This window comes from Ctenopharyngodon idella, chromosome 3 (assembly GCF_019924925.1).
Source record: "Ctenopharyngodon idella isolate HZGC_01 chromosome 3, HZGC01, whole genome shotgun sequence".
Classification (NCBI taxonomy): Eukaryota; Metazoa; Chordata; class Actinopteri; order Cypriniformes; family Xenocyprididae; genus Ctenopharyngodon; species Ctenopharyngodon idella.
The window spans coordinates 15190652-15212587 of NC_067222.1; the positions used below are offsets into that span (position 1 = coordinate 15190652).

General features: G+C 35.0%; 2 protein-coding genes across 19 annotated transcripts in view; one reads left to right on the forward strand and one right to left on the reverse strand.

Annotated features, from left to right (window-relative positions):
• Window positions 1–21936, forward strand: part of LOC127508063 (uncharacterized) — a 292618-nt gene that overhangs the window by 232842 nt on the left and 37840 nt on the right. The gene's annotated exons all lie outside the window — the stretch shown is intronic.
• The window catches only part of LOC127508050 (uncharacterized), a 383187-nt gene that overhangs the window by 211910 nt on the left and 149341 nt on the right, over window positions 1–21936 (reverse strand). For 13 of the 17 annotated variants that reach the window (XM_051885613.1, XM_051885602.1, XM_051885603.1 and 10 more), the window contains 4 exons: window positions 16703–17002; window positions 13793–14098; window positions 1946–2257; window positions 753–1061 (listed from right to left, as the gene is read on the reverse strand). In XM_051885613.1, coding sequence (XP_051741573.1) covers window positions 753–1061; window positions 1946–2257; window positions 13793–14098; window positions 16703–17002 — 1227 coding nt within the window. The remainder of the gene's footprint in view (window positions 1–752; window positions 1062–1945; window positions 2258–13792; window positions 14099–16702; window positions 17003–21936) is intronic. The other 4 variants (XM_051885611.1, XM_051885599.1, XM_051885608.1 and 1 more) reach the window with 3 other exon arrangements.

Here is a 21936-nt window from a genome sequence, read left to right on the forward strand (position 1 = left end):
TCACACATAAACCAATGATTTCCTTACATCAAACACTGCTGAGGAAAAGAAAATATATACCATGCACACCTTCATTGAAAACTTTTATAAAAATGTACAAAAAATACAAAAAAAAAAATAGTATAAAAAAAAAAAACTTGCAGCACATTTGTTTCATTAATTAATAATCTTTGTAAATTGGCAATAGTATTATGCTTTATTATTTTTACACGGGTTTAATATCGTACAGCCTTAGAAAACTGTCTAATAATGTGTTTCATGGATTCTCCTCCGTGGAAAGTGCCACTTCCGGTATTTTACCAGTTACTCGACACGGGCAAATTGAAATCGAGGATTTTTAAACAAAAAAAAAAAAAAAAAAAAAAAAAAAAAAATCGAGTAATCGAATTTCATTGATGAATTGCTACAGCCCTAAGTCACACCAGTAACACTGAGTTCATATAAAAGGGTCATTCTCACGACACAACCTGAGGATCTGCACTGCTGACCACTGTGTTGAGATTCTCTCATAAATGTGCATCAGAGAGCTCTCACACAATGAAGATCTTTTGTGAAGAAAGATTTAACTTTTGTTTCAAATTTCCACATTCAAATCAATCACATCACTTCTTAAAATTTGGATCTAATTCAATAAAAGTCTTGTGGGTTCGGGACAACATGAGGGCATTTTTGGCTGAACTATCCTTTAAGAACAACACAATACTGATCTAAAATAAAATCATAATTACAATGAAAGTAAATATTTCACTCACCAGAAACAGTAACACTGAATATCTTGAATGAGGCGTTGCCATTTCTGATGATCTTTAGTTTGTATTCCCCACTGTGGAAAGTTTCGATTTTCTTGATGATGAGATCTCCAGTCTGATCATTCAGATCCACATTGGGTTTAAATCTAACATCACTGTACTCAGACTCTTCTTCACACTTCTCTTCTGTGTTTTTAGCTACAAGACGGTTTTCATCTCCAAACATCCAGAATATCTTCTTATCTCCTGTCTGTATTTCAGGATCGACACGTAGAGTCACATCCGCCCCCTTCAGCACTGACACTAATTTATCTGTCAAAGAAACAGAGAAAAATACAGAAGAGAAATCAGAACCAGAAAACCAACAGCAGCAGAAATAAACAGAAGAAACATTGACATATCACACCTGACATACTGGATCACAAACATATCATTTACTCTATTTTAAGTTGAAAAGAGCTCAACTTCTCATTGTAGAAATCTGAATGTAAGTATAAATCTCTACACCTCATGTGTGTTTCACTGATGAAACTGTGTTGAACTCCAGTCTGTGTTTCTAAGAGTAAAAATCCACTCAAATGACATGAAATATGAGTGTGTTGAATTGAGTTTGTGTGAAGAAACGGTTCTGAATGTTTGATTTGTGATCAGATAATGACTGTACTGCAGTTCAATAATGATCAGGAATAATGAGGAGGATTGTGACTGATAAAGTTGATCAAACAATCCTGCAGACAGAAGCAACACAGTCTGTGTGAAGAACAGTTTCAGAACAGACAACAGCATATGAAAGAAGACTGTCTGAAGCTGCTTCATTGAGGAACCAGATCTGTCTAAAACACCAGAAACCAGAAATTAATCTGCAACTGCCTGTATTTACAGTTGACTTCATGAAAAAAAAAAATACCACATGACCTTTTTGAGTCTTACAGCTTTGATAAAATAGTTAGAGACACATTTTAATGATTTAACTCTGTACATTAATCCCACTAGAAGGTCTTGTTCCTGACATAACAGTGTGTTGATTTCTACATCAGTATATATCTGCTATGGCAGCAGTGCAGTGATATGATGAACAGGTCAGAGTTTCTCCATCATTAATATAACACAACTGGAACACTTTTATAATCATATTTTGACACAAGGTCTGTCATATACACTGCTGCTGTTTCACTGAAAGACTTTGTGTTACTCACCAAAGACGATAATCCTGACGATAATCCTGAATGTTGAATAATCACTGGTGATGATCTCTAGCTTATATAATCCAGCGTGTTCAGGTTTGGTTTGGTGAATGGTGAGAGATCCAGTCTGAGGGTCCAGCTTCATTTGGTCTCTGAATTCATCATCAGACCATTGAGGGTTCTCACGGTTCTCTCCAGTCATTTCAGCTATGAGTTTCTCTTCAAACTTCCACTGTATTTTATCATCCTTCTGTATTTCAGTATCATAGTTCAGAATGACAGGACATCCCTTCTCCACTGATTTATTCACTTGACGTCCTGCAGCTGCACAGAAACAGAGAAATAGAGCTCAGAAATTAGAAACAGAAAACTAACAACATCAGACAACAAAGCATTACTGATCAATTGATCAACATCTCAAATGTTTCATTTACTCAGTTTATGAATATCAGTAATGAACTCAGCTTTCTCTGATTCTGCCATATTATAGAAATCTACATGAAGATATAAATGAATTAAATGAATCGACCTCAAATCTAATGTGTGTTTTGACCATCAGAACAGCCTGAAATCCACACAACAAACATCAGAGCACAGATTTAGTTGAGCTTGACTATTTAAAGATCCTCTTTTAAACTAAAAGAAGCAAAATAGAGGGAAAATGTGTGAAAAAAGTCTGAATTCTACACAAATATAAGTTCACAACACAATGAAATCGAACCAGTGTTGCCAACTAATGTTCAGGGAAGTTGCTAAAGACGGGTGAATTTGTTGCTGAAAGTTGCTAAATGATGTTGTGAGATGACGTCATCACGTAACCATGACGCAAACTGCATTATTGTATAGAATACACATAAAAATATGATTTGAAATCAACTGTTAATTTAGATTTGTTCATAATATAAATATAATACAATAATATAAATATATTTATAATAATATAAATCTATTTTATTTGTAAAATAATAAACATCTTTTTGATCAGATATTTTTATTTTTAAATACAACATTGAATTATTGAACAGTTACACATTTTTGAACAATTACATTTTCTTATTTTCTTATTAACTAATAAAACTACACATTTTGAACAATTATAGTTATAAGCAGTGTATAGGTAGGTAGGTAGTTAGTTAGTTAGTTAGTTAAAAATAGGGCACGATGTACTGTGTTAATATGAAGGAATTATCCATGTCGATTTTTCTCAGGTGTTTTACCTGTATTATAATTTACACATTGCATTCTGCGTTGTAGAGTTACACAGGGTTACAACGTAACAGATCTTGTCCTGGCAGAAAATTAGCAGAACCTTTTCTGTTTTTTACAGCGTTTTACAGCGTACTGAACAACAATGATAGGTACAAGCTAATAACATGCTGTATCATAAATGAACAATTATTATTGAACAACTGCAACTATCATCTTAATTCACATATGAAGTGTGTACTGTCATCTTTCTTCAGCTCTCTCCAGGCTGATGTGCTGCTTGACTGGCAAATTTAAGCCAGGACCAGCACGTGACCAGCATAAACCAGTATAAACCAGCTCAAACCAGCATCCCAGCTTCAAAACCTACCTTACCAGCATATGCTGTTTTTTCAACAGGGTCGCTGTTAACTTATTGTTCATGTAACTGTTGTATAAAATATCACATTTGCAATCGTTCTGATTTGGGGAAAACGACAAAAACTCATCAGGGCAAAAATGCCCATGTATGTTGAGTTTTGAGGTCATATAACTGCATACATCACAGTGAACGCGTGAGTGACAAACTCAATGTCAGCTCTCACATCGTTAAACAATAATTAGGATATCATCATAGACAATACTATCACACACCCCTACACACATAAAGAATGAACTTACAACGGTTACTGAACTGACATTTACCCATTTTCCTCTGCTCTCTTCCTTTCACGGGCAGGAGACAGTAGCCTATGTTATACAGTAAATGCTGCGAGACCCATGAATTGTCACATGAACAAGCAAATCCACAAAGAAAAAAAAAAAAAATAAAATAAAAAAAAAAAAAATAATAATAATAATAATATGTATTAGGGGTGACCCTGAATAGTCGACGATTCGATGCTTCGACAGGAGGAGCCTGATTTGACTACCAATCTCACAGTCGAATCTCCACAGAGGTGTTACGAGACGAGATATGGGGGATTTTACATAGATGTACGGTTCTCTCCCAATAGCTTAATATACAGCCAATATTGATAATGCTGTAAATAAAAATGTGAAAAGAAAGAAGCTTTTAATAAATATTTTTAATGTGCGTGAATAAATCCAACCACCCCGTGACAGATTTAAAGGGTTAGTTCACCCAAAAATGAAAATTCTGTCATTTATTACTCACCCTCATGTCGTTCCACACCCGTAAGACCTTCGTTCATCTTCAGAACGCAAATTAAGATATTTTTGTTGAAATCCGATGGCTCAGTGAGGCCTACATAGCCAGCAATGACATTTCCTCTCTCAAGATCCATTAATGTACTAAAAACATATTTAAATCAGTTCATGTGAGTACAGTGGTTGAATATTAATATTATAAAGCGACAAGAATATTTTTGGTGCTCCAAAAAAACAAAATAACGACTTATATAGTGATGGCTGATTTCAAAACACTGCTTCAGGAAGCTTCGGAGCGTTATGAATCTTTTGTGTCGAATCCACAGTTCGGAGCGCCAAAGTCACGTGATTTCAGCAGTTTGGTGGTTTGACACACGATCCGAATCATGATTCGACACACTGATTCATTATGCTCCGGAGTTTCAAATAAGTCGTTATTTTGTTTTTTTGGCGCACCAAAAATATTCTTGTCGCTTTATAATATTAATATTGAACCACTGTACTCACATTAACTGATTTAAATATGTTTTTGGTACATTAATGGATCTTGAGAGAGGAAATGTCATTGCTGGCTATGTAGGCCTCACTGAGCCATCGGATTTCAACAAAAATATCTCAATTTGTGTTCCGAAGATGAATGAAGGTCTTACGGGTGTGGAACGGCATGAAGGTGAGTAATTAATGACAGAATTTTCATTTTTGGGTGAACTAACCCTTTAAGTTTCACTTTCATGATCTGTGACCGACAGAGGAGCATCTTGGCAGCAGGGATTAAATCTTTAACAATGTCTGGGATAAGAAAATCAAAAGTGTAGAATTGGATGCATTTTGAAATGGTAAAAGATGATCCAAAAAAACACATGATGCAAGTTGTGCCAACAGCTCATGTCCTACGCTCAACAACGTCAAACACTGCGGCGCGCTTCTGCCGGCCAACGCTAACGAGCTGACTAATGTTAGCTGACTAGCGCACTATTTGAAAAAAGACTCAAACTGACACAGGCAGATCACGTGAAAGACTGGATTTTTTCGATCAGGTAGGGTACAAGTGATTTCAAAACATTTCAGCCGGTTCTAATTTGATTTTTGGATGCTGTGAATGTTTAGCTAAAAAGACTGACACTCCAGTTTAGTGTTTATTGTCTCCGCAGTTAAAAAAGACAAAGTTGACAATTCTGGCTATACTTTCGTTATTTTAATAATTTCTTTAATTTTTATTTATTTATTGATCACTCTGGGTTATCTATTTGAATAAATGTTCCCCTGCACTTCAGGCATTTTGCAGTTGTGACTTGATAATGACTATTTCATTTTTTTAATTAGGCTTTTTAATTTTTATTATTAGAACGGTATATTCTGTTCTAATTCAATTCTGTAAATTAATGTTTGATTAAACAATTATTAAATTTTTTCATTACATTAATTTTAATTTTTAATTTTTGTTTTCCGGGGCATCGATGTTGCGCTGTAGAATAATTAAAGCTTGCTCGCACAGGCAATTTAGCCGATTTAATTTGATCTGCCGATTTATCAAATGCATATCTATCTGCAGTGTGGCCTTTCTGCAGTTATTTATATATATATATTTTAAGTTTTATTGATCCAAAATGTTTTTATTCATTTTCTTCTATATCTTTGAGTGGTGGTCTGTACATCGTGGCTGTCAATGTTTATCCACATTGCCTTTCATTTGTTTAAAAAAGATAAAACCATTGTCAGTTTCGTCTATCACTTGACAGGCAGTTTGGTCGCTTTATTAGAAAGTTGTGTTATTGAAAGTCTGTGCTGTGTGTGAAAGAAAATAAAAGCCGCCCCCCACCTCCAACATATATGATTCGACTATCAGTCGAATATAGGCAATCTGATTCGAATCTGATTCGACTATGTAAACCCGTAGTCGGGGACACCCCTAATATGTATGCTAATTAGATAGTTTTAATTTGGTAAATGATTTAGATATGTCTTAGTCAAAGTGTCATCTAAAATTTAAGACCTCTCATAAGTAAAAATAAGGCTTTAAGACTTTTTATTACCTTAAAATTTTAAAAATCTAACCGAAGACTTTTTAAGGATCCACAGGAACCCTGACTACAAGCTTTGGAACATGTCCGTTTCTAAATGTTAAAAGTAATTTTACTGAATACAAATTATATGTTTTTAATCACTTGGTGGAATTGGCAGTCATTCCCCTGAGCCATGGTAGTGTGTCAGTTCATTCACAGGTATAAATATGCAGCTATAATGTACATATATGGTTTTGAATTAATATTTCAGGTCGATATACAGTGGTTACATACTGTTAAAACTAATCGTGATATCTTAGGGGTGTATCGATTCACTCGTTTTCTCGATGTATCGATTACAAATCCTGACAATGCATATGCATCGATCTTGAAACATGTTTTTTGAATCGTGAATCGTTCATTTTGGTCAATAATCGATGTAAAATGTTAAGAATCAGATTAATCGCAATTCTATAGCGATTCAGTGCTTTAAAATATATAAACATTAAATTACTACATGCGCGAATTGACGTTGTGCGCCGTAATTCGCCCTCACAGCTCTCATTCACAGACATGCGCTGCACTCTTTAGCGCCTCTCACTGGATTGCTCTCAAACTCAGTCCTTAGCCCACGTTTGAGCTCTCCTCAGGACGGCCACTGTTGTTCACATGAGCAGATGACAGTCTCTATTATAATAGCAATAGTCCTGAGTCACACTGCACAAGCCATTGATAAAGCTGCCAAGTCATTGCGTGGTCAACGCTTTTATTGCGTGGAAACGTCACCATTATTTTCTATAAGAGAAACTACTCAGGTTTTACGGAAATGGGTCATACCATTGACATTACATGAGCAGTTGAAGGAACGTTAAAACCCACCTTATTCAAGAGCGCGCATTTAATGCATGGACGGACCAAACACATAATGTAAGTGTCTAAATGCATACGCACAGTTCCAATGAATGATAAATGAAATTATTAACCTAATGTCGTTAAATTGAATGCACGAAGGAAACGGCTGCAGTAACTACAACATTAACAACACTGAAATAAGAGCGCGCGGTTTATCAATCAATCAGATGCGCGTTAAAGTTGCGTTCATTACTATAGCGACAGTAGGCACCCAGCGCGTTTCCTTTCAGAATCATCATAAGGAAAATGTTCCGTATAAAGAGGACAAAGAGGGCTTTTCTTACTATTCCTTGAAGAAAAGTTAGTTTAGGATTAGTTGGGAAAGCGCATGATATTCTAGGGTAGTCTCTCCACATAAGCGTTACAGTAGTATGTTTAATGTACCTGGAACACTTTATTAAGGTTGTGTAGCCATTAACACTATCCTCCACTGCAGTTAACATGAACTAGGCCTAATAACACTTTTAAAGCCTTTTAAAATTTTGGCTTATGTAAATTTCCACAAATGCCAATTTTTATAGGCTATTAAAATAAAGTTATGTAGCATCATTAAGAACTAACATGAACTAACATTAAAGGGTTAGTTCACCCAAAAATGAAAATAATGTCAATAATTACTCACCCTCATGTCGTTCCACACCCCTAAGACCTTCGTTCATCTTCAGAACACAAATTAAGATATTTTAGTTGAAATCTGATGGCTCAGTGAGGCCTACATAGCCAGCAATGACATTTCCTCTCTCAAGATCCATAAAGTTACTAAAAACATATTTAAATCAGTTCATGTGAGTACAGTGGTTCAATATTAATATTATAAAGTGACAAGTGTATTTTTGGTGCGCCAAAAAAAACAAAACAACGACTCGTTTATTATTATGAATCAGCGTATCGAATCAGCGTTGCTTCTCGTCGCTTTATAATATTAATATTGAACCACTGTACTCACATGAACTGATTTAAATATGTTTTTAGTAACTTTATGGATCTTGAGAGAGGAAATGTCATTGCTGGCTATGGAGGCCTCACTGAGCCATCGGATTTCAACAAAAATATCTTAATTTGTGTTCTGAAGATGAACGAAGGTCTTACAGGTGTGGAACGACATGAGGGTGAGTAATTATTGACATTATTTTCATTGTTGGGTGAACTAACCCTTTAATGTTAGTTCATGTTAGTTCTTAATGATGCTACAAAACTTTATTTTAATAGCATATAAACATTGGCATTTGTGGAAATTGAGTAATAAATGACAGAATTTTCATTTTTGGGTGAACTAAACTTTTAAAAATGGACAAAAGATTTTTTTTTGTTTTGTTTTTTGCCCCCACTCTCTAATCGCCTGAAGGTTGCTGTATAATTCTCATCCTGACTTAGACGCATTTCAATAACCCTATGAAGCATTTCAATAACCCTATGAATGCATATGTATACTCAAAGATTCACAGCCCTATGATATCTTTGTAAAACTGACGACTCTGTAGAACAGTGGCAAGGACAACTAACTTTACCGAGCTCTGAAAGCCCCCTAGTGGCTGGGAGCATTTTCATTGTATTGTGGCTTTATTGCGTTGCGTGGCTCGATTTCGTTGTATTGTGGCAGGAGGTGACATGAATGCAACACAATCAAGGTATCGCATCAGTGATTTGATAATGCAGTGTAGTGTACACTAGGACAGACAGGCTAAGTATAAGGAAGTTATAACTGAGCTACTGACAGTTTTTGCCATGGAAATTTACTAATTAAAAAAAAAAAAAAGAGTGAAAATCGCTCTGCAGATCTAGTGATCAGGGGTTGTATTCACAAAACATTTTATCTTAACATTTTATCTCCTGAATAACAGTAAAAGTCTTAGTAAAGAGCTTCCTCTTAAACCTATTCACAAAGCTGCTGAGACCAACGTTACTAAGGAATAGAGAGTCTTATGCTGCGTTCACACCGAACGCGTCTGGGGCATCTGATTTACATGTTAAGTCAATGTAAACGTGTGTCTAGACGTCCAGTGGCGCAAATCAAGCGTCTAGCGCTGCGCAAATGGGCTGTTGACGCGCGAAAGGCACGGTGCGAATTGAGCGGTCACGCGTCTGATGCGCGAATCGAGTGTCTGACGCTCTAGACGCCCGAGTTGAAAAATCTGAACTTTGGCGAAAATTCGCACCACGTTAACCAATCAGGAGCTTGCTCTAGTAGTGACGTGACATAGCGAGCTGAGGCAGAAATCCGAAACAACAATGGCGAACAAAATCATCGTCACAGTACATCTTCATACTTTTATAGAAACAGGAAAAAAGTGGATCTTGATCTCAAAATATATATATATATATATATATATATATATATATATATATATATTTTTTTTTTTTTTTTTTTTTTTTTTTTTTTTTTTTTTTTTTTTTTTTGAGACTACAAGCTAGCTAAAGCTGGCAAATTGATCTTATTCACTGTAATTTAGAACTATTTTCCCGCAGACGAGTTGTGTTTATTCAGAAAAAGTGTGCAGAAAGAAGTGGAAGAGTCTGGGACACATAAAGGAGCGGGAGAGCCCCTCTCATGACGTGAATTCGCGTCTGTTGTGAAGTCAATTTCACGCGTGAATGAAGCGAGTAAACTCAAAATGTTCAAGCGTTCAACTAGACGCGTCTGGCGCGAATTTGACGCGCGATTCGCGTTCGGTGTGAACGCAGCATTAAAGCTGCAGTCCGCCGTTTTTCCTTTTTGTCGCCATCTCTGTTTGAAACCTGCAATTGCAGTCATATGCGGGATAGGAATCTGCATCGGCACAGCTCATCAGCGCGGATGAATCTAATGTTTGCTGTCAGTCACCGGATCGGTGTGGATACTGTACTTCAGAATCACAGATTCTCCGTCTTGAAAGTATGACCAATATAAGAATTTTCACTGGAAAATATCATCTGAACAAGTAACGTCTGCCACTTTTGTTCTGACCAACTGAGGAAAAAAGCATTAGGCCTACAATAAATCGCGCTGCCAATGGTGATTAAATCTAACGATCGCTTAGCTCAATCACGCCAAACTGTGCAAATTATTATTACTGTTATACTTTGTTCTCAAATTGTTAATGTTAACAACATCAGCATTGCGTGACTATGTGTATTTAGTGTATATTAACGTTACCTGTAGATTTCAATTTATGTAGCCACTCTGCAGTCTGAAGCCTTTTGCTTTTGACTACGGGTGAATCTCCAGTTGTCACTGATGATTGTCATTTGGACCTTTCTGGATTACAATCCACCATCAAAATGATAAGTTTAATTATTTCAGCTGTTGTGAGAACAGGCTATAAATGATCCGCTACCAGCAGCATCCTCACATGATAAAACTGACCAGCCTGGACGGGACCAAAGACTAGAATAACAAGTAATAATAAGTCTTAAAGAGGCTTTGACGGGACTCCTTCCTTTCTGTTTTCAGACGTGATGTAATGACGCAATGGTGAACTGCTGCATGCTCGAATTTCCCGCGGAAATCCACCGGGTCGTTCTTATTATAAAACATTATTACAAGCTCACCGTTGTGAAGCTAAGATAAGGAGATAGTTTTGAACACTGGCTGGTTATGTACTTGCTCAAAAATTGATTTTTGATAATTTTTAACCAAAAAAAGTTACGGACTGCAGCTTTAAGATAAGAGAAAGGGCAGGATTGACCTCCTTTCTATGGATGATGTTATCACGCTTCCTATGATTGGCTAATGGGAAACAGTCTCTGTCAGTGATTTAATCAGAGAAATATTGTAGAACGAGGTATCATGTTACCATATTCAAATAAAGATTTTTTTAAAAATGTCATATTCTAATAAAGATTTAAAATAAAATGTTGCCATATTCAAATAAAGATTTTAAAATGTAGGCCAAGTGTCACTAAATAAACTAGGATGTGTTCAGCTAATTGTCCACCTCTCACATGTCTGAATCTCCAGAGATGCAATTAAAGAATTAAAGCGACAAATGATGTTTTATAAACAAAGTTCAGGAGGAGCACGTTCAAACGGTCTGTCTAATCGACTCGAGAGTAGTGTTGGTTTTGTCAACAAAAATTATGACTAAATATCGTTGTCAACGAACCTTTATCACGTGACGAAAACGAGACGAGACGCAACATAAATGCTGGTCATGTGACGATGACTATAATTAAATAATGCAATATTGTTGACGAATAAAAACGAGACTAAATGTGGTTTACAAAATAAAAACGATGCTAAAATGTCTCTTCATTTTCGTTGACCAAAACAAGACGAGACGAGATGTTATAACGTTATTTCGTCTCGTTTAGTCGCGTTATTATTATTATTTTGCAGTATTTCTGTTTCCTGTGTCTCACTTCAGGGGCTGCATCAGGTCGCACTGCGCAGACGCAGGCGACGTTACTTTCTCTGACACAGAGAAAGGGACCGATATGTAGGGAAACATGTAGATTTCACGTGCTCATAACTTCGTGAAAAATGCACAGATCATAGAAAATGCACATCATTATTTAAAGCAGATTCTTACGATTAAACTGAATCCAAAATCAACATAATATATTGCGTTGATCACAAGATATTACTCATGGAATGATTTACACTTGGCTAAAATCATGTCTCTCATCTTTCCGGGATGCAGTGTGTATCCAATGTTCCCGGACCCATCCATGTTCGTTTTCCAATGTGGAATAACACAAAATAGGTATCATGTTAAAGCTTAGAAACTCAGCTTTTTAATGCATCTAACCATTTTGAAAAACTCCTAATGAGTGCTGAGAAGTGCCTCTAAACCAGAGTTTACCGCCTGTGGCGGCGAAAAAATGAATAACAATTTATCACCACAAAATTTGAACCAGATGCAGCTCACATGTAGGACAGCATCACCAAAAAAATATTTTTCTCTGATCTTATTGCCTTCCCGAGTTATTCCATGTCAAACAAACAAAAAAATATATATATTAAAAAATATATATATTTTGTCTTTTGTCAGCAGTTTTTCAACATGAAAATGTTCAAATGTAATGTAATTTATATTTTCGAAAAAATTAGAAAGTGTTCTATCAAATGATACCTACCTTTTGACTCTCCTTGCTACAGTTTTGGAGTTATGAGTCTTTACTTTTGTGTTTGTCGCTCAGGAAAAAAAAACTCTAAAAAGCCTTCAGGTCTGAAAGGGTTAAGAGACATCTCAAGGCATTATAAGGTATTATCTATAAGGTAACAATATAATAAGATAACCTTGTTTGAAATGGGTTTGGCTAAAAGAAAATGTTGGTTTTGTCTATACTACTAGGTACTTATACTATATTGACTGGGTTAAATACAGTTGCATTACTAAAAAGAGACTAAAATACAATTTTTGTTGACTAAAACTAGAATAAACAGTGATGGATAATTCTGACTAAAATAAGACTAAAATGCTCAGACTTTTAGTCGACTGAAACTTGACTACACTAAAAAGAGTATGAATGTGACTAAAACTAATAAAAACTAAAATGACAGCTTGACACAAAGACTAGACTAAAACTAAAATTAAAACAGGACGCCAAAAACAACACTACTCGAGAGGAGGCATATAATATATACACAGCTGACGTGTGATTGAACACAATGTTTCATTCTCCATCATTCAATACATTTTATCTGTACATGAATGAATCTTTATGTTGTCATCGTAGATTAAAACCTATAAATCATAATATTTATCGCATTTATGAAGAAAAGGCTCAGCTCAAGACTTTATCACTATTGACTCAATGGTGTTCAGTGTCTTTGGGCGGATTGCTGAGGAGAACATCCGACAACAGCCATTTTAGGATTGATTGTGATTTGGTCTTAGTGACTCAGGAGTCCTCTTGACTACTCCTAATGTTATACAGATTTAGGAGCTAGTTTTATTGCTAAAATACTTTGTGAAATACTCTTAGAGCAAAAAATTTGGAGTCCTAAATTTAGGACTGACGTGCCCATTATTTTTAAGAGTTTCTCCTAAATAGGCAAGTTAGGACCTACTTTTAGCCTTAAGATGTTTTGTGAATACGACCTCTGAACTCTTAAATGGATGGATTAGAAATGGATGTAATGGATTAGTGTGTCTCTCAGCACCATGTTGATATTTGTGCTTAAATGGATAGTTCATTCATGTCATTCCAAACCTGTATGACTTTCTTCTGTGAAACAAAAGAAGATATTCTGAAAAATGTTTGGGTCCAAACAACATTGGACACCATTACGGAAGGAAAAACACTTTAGTGCTCCATAGAAAGAAAGTCAGTCACACCAGTAACACTGAGTTCATATAAAAGGGTCATTCTCACGACACAACCTGAGGATCTGCACTGCTGACCACTGTGTTGAGATTCTCTCATAAATGTGCATCAGAGAGCTCTCACACAATGAAGATCTTTTGTGAAGAAAGACTTAACTTTTGTTTCAAATTTCCACATTCAAATCAATCACATCACTTCTTAAAATTTGGATCTAATTCAATAAAATCTTGTGCGTTCGGGACGACATGAGGGCATTTTTGGCTGAACTATCCTTTAAGAACAACACAATACTGATCTAAAATAAAATCATAATTACAATGAAAGTAAATATTTCACTCACCAGAAACAAAAACTCTGAATATCTTGAATGAGGCGTTGCCATTTCTGATGATCTTTAGTATGTATTTTCCAGTGTTGATTTTTCTGATTGTCTTGATGGTGAGATCTCCAGTCTGAGGATTCAGATCCACTTTGTCTTTAAATCTAACATCACTGTACTCAGACTCTTCTTCACACTTCTCTTCTGTGTTTTTAGCTAAGAGCCAGTTGTCATGTCCAAACATCCAGAATATCTTATCTCCTGTTTCAGGATTGACACGTAGAGTCACATCCGCCCCCTTCATCACTGGCACTGACTTCTCTTCATCTGTCAAAGAAACAGAAAAATACAGAAGAGAAATCAGAACCAGAAAACCAACAGCAGCAGAAATAAACAGAAGAAACACTGACATATCACACCTGACATACTGGATCACAAACATATCATTTACTCTATTTTAAGTTGAAAAGAGCTCAACTTCTCATTCTAGAAATCTGAATGTAAGTATAAATCTCTACACCTCATGTGTGTTTCACTGATGAAACTGTGTTGAACTCCAGTCTGTGTTTCTAAGAGTAAAAATCCACTCAAATGACATGAAATATGAGTGTGTTGAATTGAGTTTGTGTGAAGAAACGTTTCTGAATGTTTGATTTGTGATCAGATAATGACTGTACTGCAGTTCAATAATGATCAGGAATAATGAGGAGGATTGTGACTGATAAAGTTGATCAAACAATCCTGCAGACAGAAGCAACACAGTCTGTGTGAAGAACAGTTTCAGAACAGACAACAGCATATGAAAGAAGACTGTCTGAAGCTGCTTCATTGAGGAACCAGATCTGTCTAAAACACCAGAAACCAGAAATTAAACTGCAACTGCCTGTATTTACAGTTGACTTCATGAAAAAAATACCACATGACCTTTTTGAGCTTTAAGGCTTTGATAAAATAGTTAGAGACACATTTTAATGATTTAACTCTGTACATTAATCCCACTAGAAGGTCTTGTTCCTGACATAACAGTGTGTTGATTTCTACATCAGTATATATCTGCTATGGCAGCAGTGCAGTGATATGATGAACAGGTCAGAGTTTCTCCATCATTAATATAACACAACTGGAACACTTTTATAATCATATTTTGACACAAGGTCTGTCATTAGGGTGTCTACAGATATGAACAAGATAAATTTAAGACTTTTTAAGACCTTTTTAATACCATCTTACATGAAATGTATGATTTATATATATATATATATATATATATATATATATATATATATATATAAAAAAATGTGTGTGTGTGTGTGTGTGTATATATAAATATATAACTCAAGCCATGTCCCTGGCACTTCTTTTTTTAATATATATTTTATCATTAAAAGATATTGTAATATGTCATATTATTGTTCTGTAAATACAGTTCTGTGCATTAAATAATCATCATAATAATATATTATAATATATTAAATGTATTAATATAATTGTTATTATTAAAGTACCTGTGAAAAGTTTGGAAACAATTATTAATGATTTTAAAATAAGTCTCTTCTGCTCACCAGGGCTGCATTTATTTAATTACAAATACAGTAAAAACAGCAACATTGTGAAATATTCTTACAAATAAAAAAAAGTTTTCTATTTTAATATATTATAAAATGTAATTTATTCCTGTGATCAAAGCTGAATTGTCAGCATCATTACTCCAGTCTTCAGTGTCACATGATCCTTCAGAAATCATTACAATTTGATTTTCTGCTCAAGAAACATTTCTGATTATCAATGTTCAAAACAGTTGTGCTGCTTCATATTTTTGTGGTGATATATTTTATTTTTCAGAATTCTTGGAAAAATAGAAAGTTCAATGAACAGTCACAATTTATTTGAAATGATATTACATGTATTTATCAAATATATTACATTTATTAAAGCATTTAATAGAAATATTTTGTAACATTTTAATGTCTTCACTCTTCACTCACTTCATCACTTTAATGTATGATGAATTAAAGTAGTTTTAAATCTTTAAAGTTTTGTAAATCTTACCACAAATGTTTGAATTGTATCGTTTCCACAAAAATGTTAAGCAGCAAAAATTGCATTTTAACATTGACAATATAAATAGTGAATGTTTCTTGAGCAGCAAATCAGCATTTCTGAAGGATCACGTGACACTGAAACTTCTCTTTGTAAACAACAACAGAATTATAAACGATTCTAATGATGAATGTTGCGTTCCCAAATGCAAATTAAAGCGTCACAATCAAAGTAGCGGCGCGTCAGACTATTATTTATATAATTACATCACAGTCGGTGCGAATTTTATTTAAATTCCCACCAGCGTTCATAAAAAGTTACCGAACGAGTAACACGTTTCAGCACTGATTCTACTCGCATTTAGCGCGTTGAACCATTTGAACTCTTTGTCGCGTCTAAAAACGCATGGAAAACGCGTCGGCGCCGCTTTCTCCTTTCCAAAGCGCTCGGGCGCTGCGGTGGCGTCTGCCGTTACTAAGCAACCATGAGCTGCGCTCTCCGTGTTTCAGCAAAGGATATATGGATTCCCAGCACCGAAAATCACTTGCAGTAGCTCTGCCACCGCAGATTTATTTAAATGTGTATCCGTGTACAAATCTGATCAGATATTCCTACATCTTGGCTGACCTTTGTCCTGCAGATGGCGCCGCGCGAGAATAAAAATCTTCTGTCAGTCATTGGGTCTGTCAGACTCGCCACTCAGACTACAGAAATTTTTGCGGTAATGCGACGAAAAATATTTAAGACCTATCGAATCTGAATTTAAGACATTTTTTAAGATGTTTTAAGGCCTTTTATTAGGAAAAATATATTTAAGACTTTTTAAGGACCCGTGGCCACCCTGGTCATATACACTGCTGCTGTTTCACTGAAAGACTTTGTGTTACTCACCACAGACGATAATCCTGAAGAGTCTGGATGTTGAATAATCACTGGTCTTGATCTCTAGTTTATATAATCCAGAGTGTTCAGGTCTGGATCGGTGAATGAAGAGAGATCCAGTCCGAGGGTCCAGCTCCATTTGGCCTCTGAATTCATCAGACCATTGAGGGTTCTCACGGTCCTTTCCAGTCATTTCAGCTATGAGTTTCTCTTCAAACTTCCACTGTATTTCATCATCCTTCTGTATTTCAGTTTTATAGTTCAGAGCAACAGGACGTCCCTTCAGCGCTGATTTATTCACTTGATGTCCTGCAGCAGCACAGAAACAGAGAAATAGAGATCAGAAATTAGAAACAGAAAACTAACAACATCAGACAACAAAGCATTACTGATCAATTGTTCAACATCTCAAATGTTTCATTTACTCAGTTTATGAATATCAGTAATGAACTCAGCTTTCTCTGATTCTACCATATTATAGAAATCTACATGAAGATATAAATGAATTAAATGAGTCGACCTCAAATCTAATGTGTGTTTTGACCAACAGAACAGGCTGAAATCCACACAACAAACATCAGACTACAGATTTAGTTGAGCTTGACTATTTAAAGATCCTCTTTTAAACTAAAAGAAGCAAATAGAGGAAAAATGTGTGAAAAAAGTCTGAATTCTACGGTGGCCCAGTAGTGCACAACACAACGAAATTAAAAAAGCAAACATAAGTTCACAACACAATGAAATCGAACCAGTGTTGCCAACTAATGTTCAGGGAAGTTGCTAAAGACGGGTGGATTTGTTGCTGAAAGTTGCTAAATGATGTTGTGGGATGACGTCATCACGTAACCATGACGCAAAACTGCATTATTGTGTAGAATACACATAAAAATATGATTTGAAATCAACTGTTAATTTAGATTTGTTATAATATAAATATATTATAATATAAATTTATAATAATATAAACCTATTTTATTTGTAAAAGTAATATAAACAACATCTTTTTGATCAGATATTTTTATTTTTAAATACAACATTGAATTATTGAAAAGTTACACATTTTTGAACAATTACATTTTCTTATTTTCTTATTAACTAGTAAAACTACACATTTTGAACAATTATAGTTTGAAGCAGTGTATTGGTAGTTAGTTAAAAATAGGGCACAATGTACTGTGTTAATATGAAGGAATTATCCGTATTGATTTTTCTCAGGTGTTTTACCTGTATTATAATTTACACATTGTATTTTGTGTTTTAGGGTTACAACTTAACAGATCTTGTCCTGGCAGAAAATTACCAGAACCTTTTCTGTTTTTCTACAATTTACAGTGTACCTAACTGAACAACAATGATAGGTACAAGTTAATAACATGCTGTATCATAAATGAACAATTATTATTGAACAACTGCAACTATCATCTTAATTCACATATGAAGTGTGTACTGTCATCTTTCTTCAGCTCTCTCCAGGCTGATGTGCTGCTTGACTGGCTGCTGTTCAGTGGTTTCCTCTTTTTGTACTTTAGATTGTTTGTCACTTTTCAAAAGATGTTAAAAGTTGCCAAATAAATTTTAAAAATAGCTAAATTTGTTGCTAGGTGCTTTTAGGTGCTTTGCTAGTCTGAAAAGTTGCTAAATCTAGCAACAAAATTGCTAAGTTGGCAACAGTGTTTCTGGTAATCAATTCTGCTGTGATAAAGGTCTATTGGTAAGACTAACTTACTAAAGGTGAAACTGTACCTCCCTGTGTGTGTTGGCTATTGTCCGCCTCTCACATGTCTGAATCTCTAGAGATTGAAGAATTAAAATGACAAATGATGTTTTACAAACAAAGTTCAGGAGGAGCACGTTAAAACGGTCTATCTAATCGACTTGAGGAGACATATAATAATATATACACAGCTGACAAGTACTTGAACATTATGTTTTCTTCATCATTCAATACATTTTATCTGTACATGAATAAATCTTTGTTATGTCATCGTAGATTAAAACCTATAAATCATAATATTTATCGCATTTATGAAGAAAAGGCTCAGCACTCGAGGCTTTATCACTATTGACTCAATGATGTACAGTAGTGCTGGGCAGTATACCGGTTCATATGGTATACCGGTTTCAATTTCGAGACCGATATGAATTTTTCAAAAAAACTCCATACCGGTGCGTAGCTGAAACAGCTGCTGTCTCTATTCAATGGCCATGAAGTGCGATGTATTTCTTTTAACTGCACACCAGTGGTGTAGTCTACATGATACGCAGGTATACGCCGTATACCCACTAGGAATGTTCAAGGATTTCCGTATACCCACTTAAAAAAAGCGCGAGGATACATAACCATCCAATAAATCACAAAATATGATTTGTGGTTTGTTGCTTTTGACATGAAACAAAGTCTCATATGTCTCAAAGTCTCAAGTTTCATATTTTGCCCATTTTACTTTGGAATAAAAAAAAAAAAAAAACATAAATACCGTTTTGGCGCTCTTTAATGTGATCGTGACAGATCGCAGCAGTTCAAGAGAGGCGGCGGCCTGACGCGCACCTGACCTGATCCTCTCCTCCGCTTTAAGTTACCAGTTACAGCGCGAAATAAACATGAATGAACATCTCAAGGTATGATAAAAGATACACTACAACTTAACGAAATCCATATCATGTCTCGTATAATCGCTTAATCAGTGTTTCAACCGCGGAAAGACGTTAATAACGGCTTGTAAACAATGTCACGTAACATCACATTTACCTCAGAACAAACATATTCAGTGACCATAAACTCGTTAGTCAGCTAGAAAAATGAACTCTAGAGAGGAGCATTTAGCTAAATATATACACCATATTACATATTAACTATAATTTTTAATGTTCTTCACTAGCCTATATTATGAATGTTTGAATAAATCCGTCAAGTTGACAGCCACCATTTAAATGTTTATATTTCAAAAAACGAATTGGAGTAGAAATAAATTTAAAGTTAGTAGGCCTATTATAACTTTATTATTATGAAAATTTCCTTAAGTGTAATTTAAGTTTGTATACAAATCAGTTCTTTTTAACCTTCAATAACCAACTGATTCCCATGTATATTTTACAGCATTAGTTTTCTTGAGAAAACTTGCCATGTACTGTACCTGATATACTACATCTAAAATAACTGATATTGACTCGAATTGCAAGTTGGTGAATTGAAATGCATAACTATGATGACAGACTGGCAGGAAATGGTGCAAAACAGAAAACAAAGTCCAAACAGGGTGATATTGTGACATACTGATAAGCTTCATCTTTCCATTATTGTCGCACTCTAAAAAATGCTGGGTTAAAGTTGGGTTGAAAATGGACAAACCCAGTGATTGGGTTGTTTTAACCCAGCAGTTGGGTTAAATGTTTACCCAGCCTGCTGGGCAGTTTTATTTAACCCAACTATTGTTTAAAAATGACTATATGGATAGCTTAAAATGAACCCATAGGTTGGAAATTGAAAATCAGACACATAATTATAGAGGCAACAATAATAATAAAAAGGTGAACATTTATTAATAAACGATTTAATAAATGTTTATTGTTTAACTATTATATTTAATATTAATAAATGTTAATTTCCAACATATTTTGGGTTCATTTTAAGCAAGCAATACAGCAATTTTTACACAATAGTTGGGTTAAATAAAACTACGCAGCAGGTTGGGCAAACACTTAACCCAACCGCTGGGTTTGTCCATTTTCAACCCAACTTGGGTTGTTTTTAACCATCATTTTTTAGAGAGTAATAATAGTTGAAACTTGCACTCTTAAATGTGCATTGAAACTTGCCAGCTGATAAAATATGCTCCAGGGACCATATGCATATAACATCTCAGGCTATCTTAACTGGCTGAGTTAGATGGAGATTGACACTAAATAGTAGAAAATCAGTCCAGAGTCTCTTCAGCTGTAGATGTCATTGGCTGTTAAAGTCTTGTGTTGATTATAATAAATTGACATGTTGATAACACACACATAAGCAGTCTTTCAGAATGCTCTCAATTACATGTAGCCTAGATCAGATGCATACTACATGCATTAGTGAGTGTGGCGGTGCTTATGGGGTGTTGCTCTGGGACAGGTAGGCCTAAGTATGAGGCTGGGAGGAAAAAAAAAAAAAAAAAAAAAAAAAAAAAAAATCACAGTATACTCACTACAAAAAACTAGACTACACCACTGCTGCACACCCTTCTTACACTTATGGAAACAGCTTTATAACACAACAATAAATAACTCACAAAACGATCTATCTTTAATACTGCAAATACCATGTAGAGCCATATGATTTCCGCGATGCAGAAAACACGGATGAAATCACAGAATCCAGTCACAAAAACTTACTGTATAAAGCGGAACGTCACAGAATTTGGCAATTTTTGGATGAATAAATCAAAAGTAGGGCTGTACAATGAATCAGATATCGATACGGACTAGTGTCTGTGAATATTAAAGCTAAAAAAGACTGCTATTGAAATTTGAAGAAATTTGAAAGAGCGCCGCATTTTCGTCTACTACTACACATACTGAAGCACACACAATGATTTCAGTGTCTGCTGTCTGTCTCACTCACATGAACTTCATCTGCAGAGCTGCTCTTAGAGTCACTTTATGAACATTTCACCGTTTGATAAAACTATCTACATTTGTTGTATCATATACACAGGAAGTCAAAGGTCTTCACGACCCTGTCAAAATAAAAGTTCGGTATAACTTGAAATAACAGAAGTACTATTGTTCAATCGAGTATACTTTAATTAATAGAGATAATAATAAACACCGTTTATTAAAACAAACTCAAAGGTCTTCATTGAAATGACAGAAATTGCACAGTAAAAATGTAGCCTATTAATATTATTAATTAAATTAAATAATTAAATTGATTACATTTTATTTGATTACATTTTAAACTAAATTGTTAGCTTTATGAACTGATTTGATTACCATTAATTTTTAATTGTCCTTACAATGTTTATATAATTTATTCCCTGTACTCCTGACAGTAAAATATGCCAAAATAAAGGTCCAGTGCAAAAAACTGTGACATACCGTGAAACCACCAGAATCTTAAAAAAAACGTGATATAGATTTTTGGACAAACTGCCCAGCACTAGTGTACATTGTCTTTGGGTGGATTGCTGAGGCAGACAACCAGCAACAGCCATTTTAGGATTGTTTGTGATTTGGTCTTAGTGACTCAGGAGTCCTCTTGACTACTC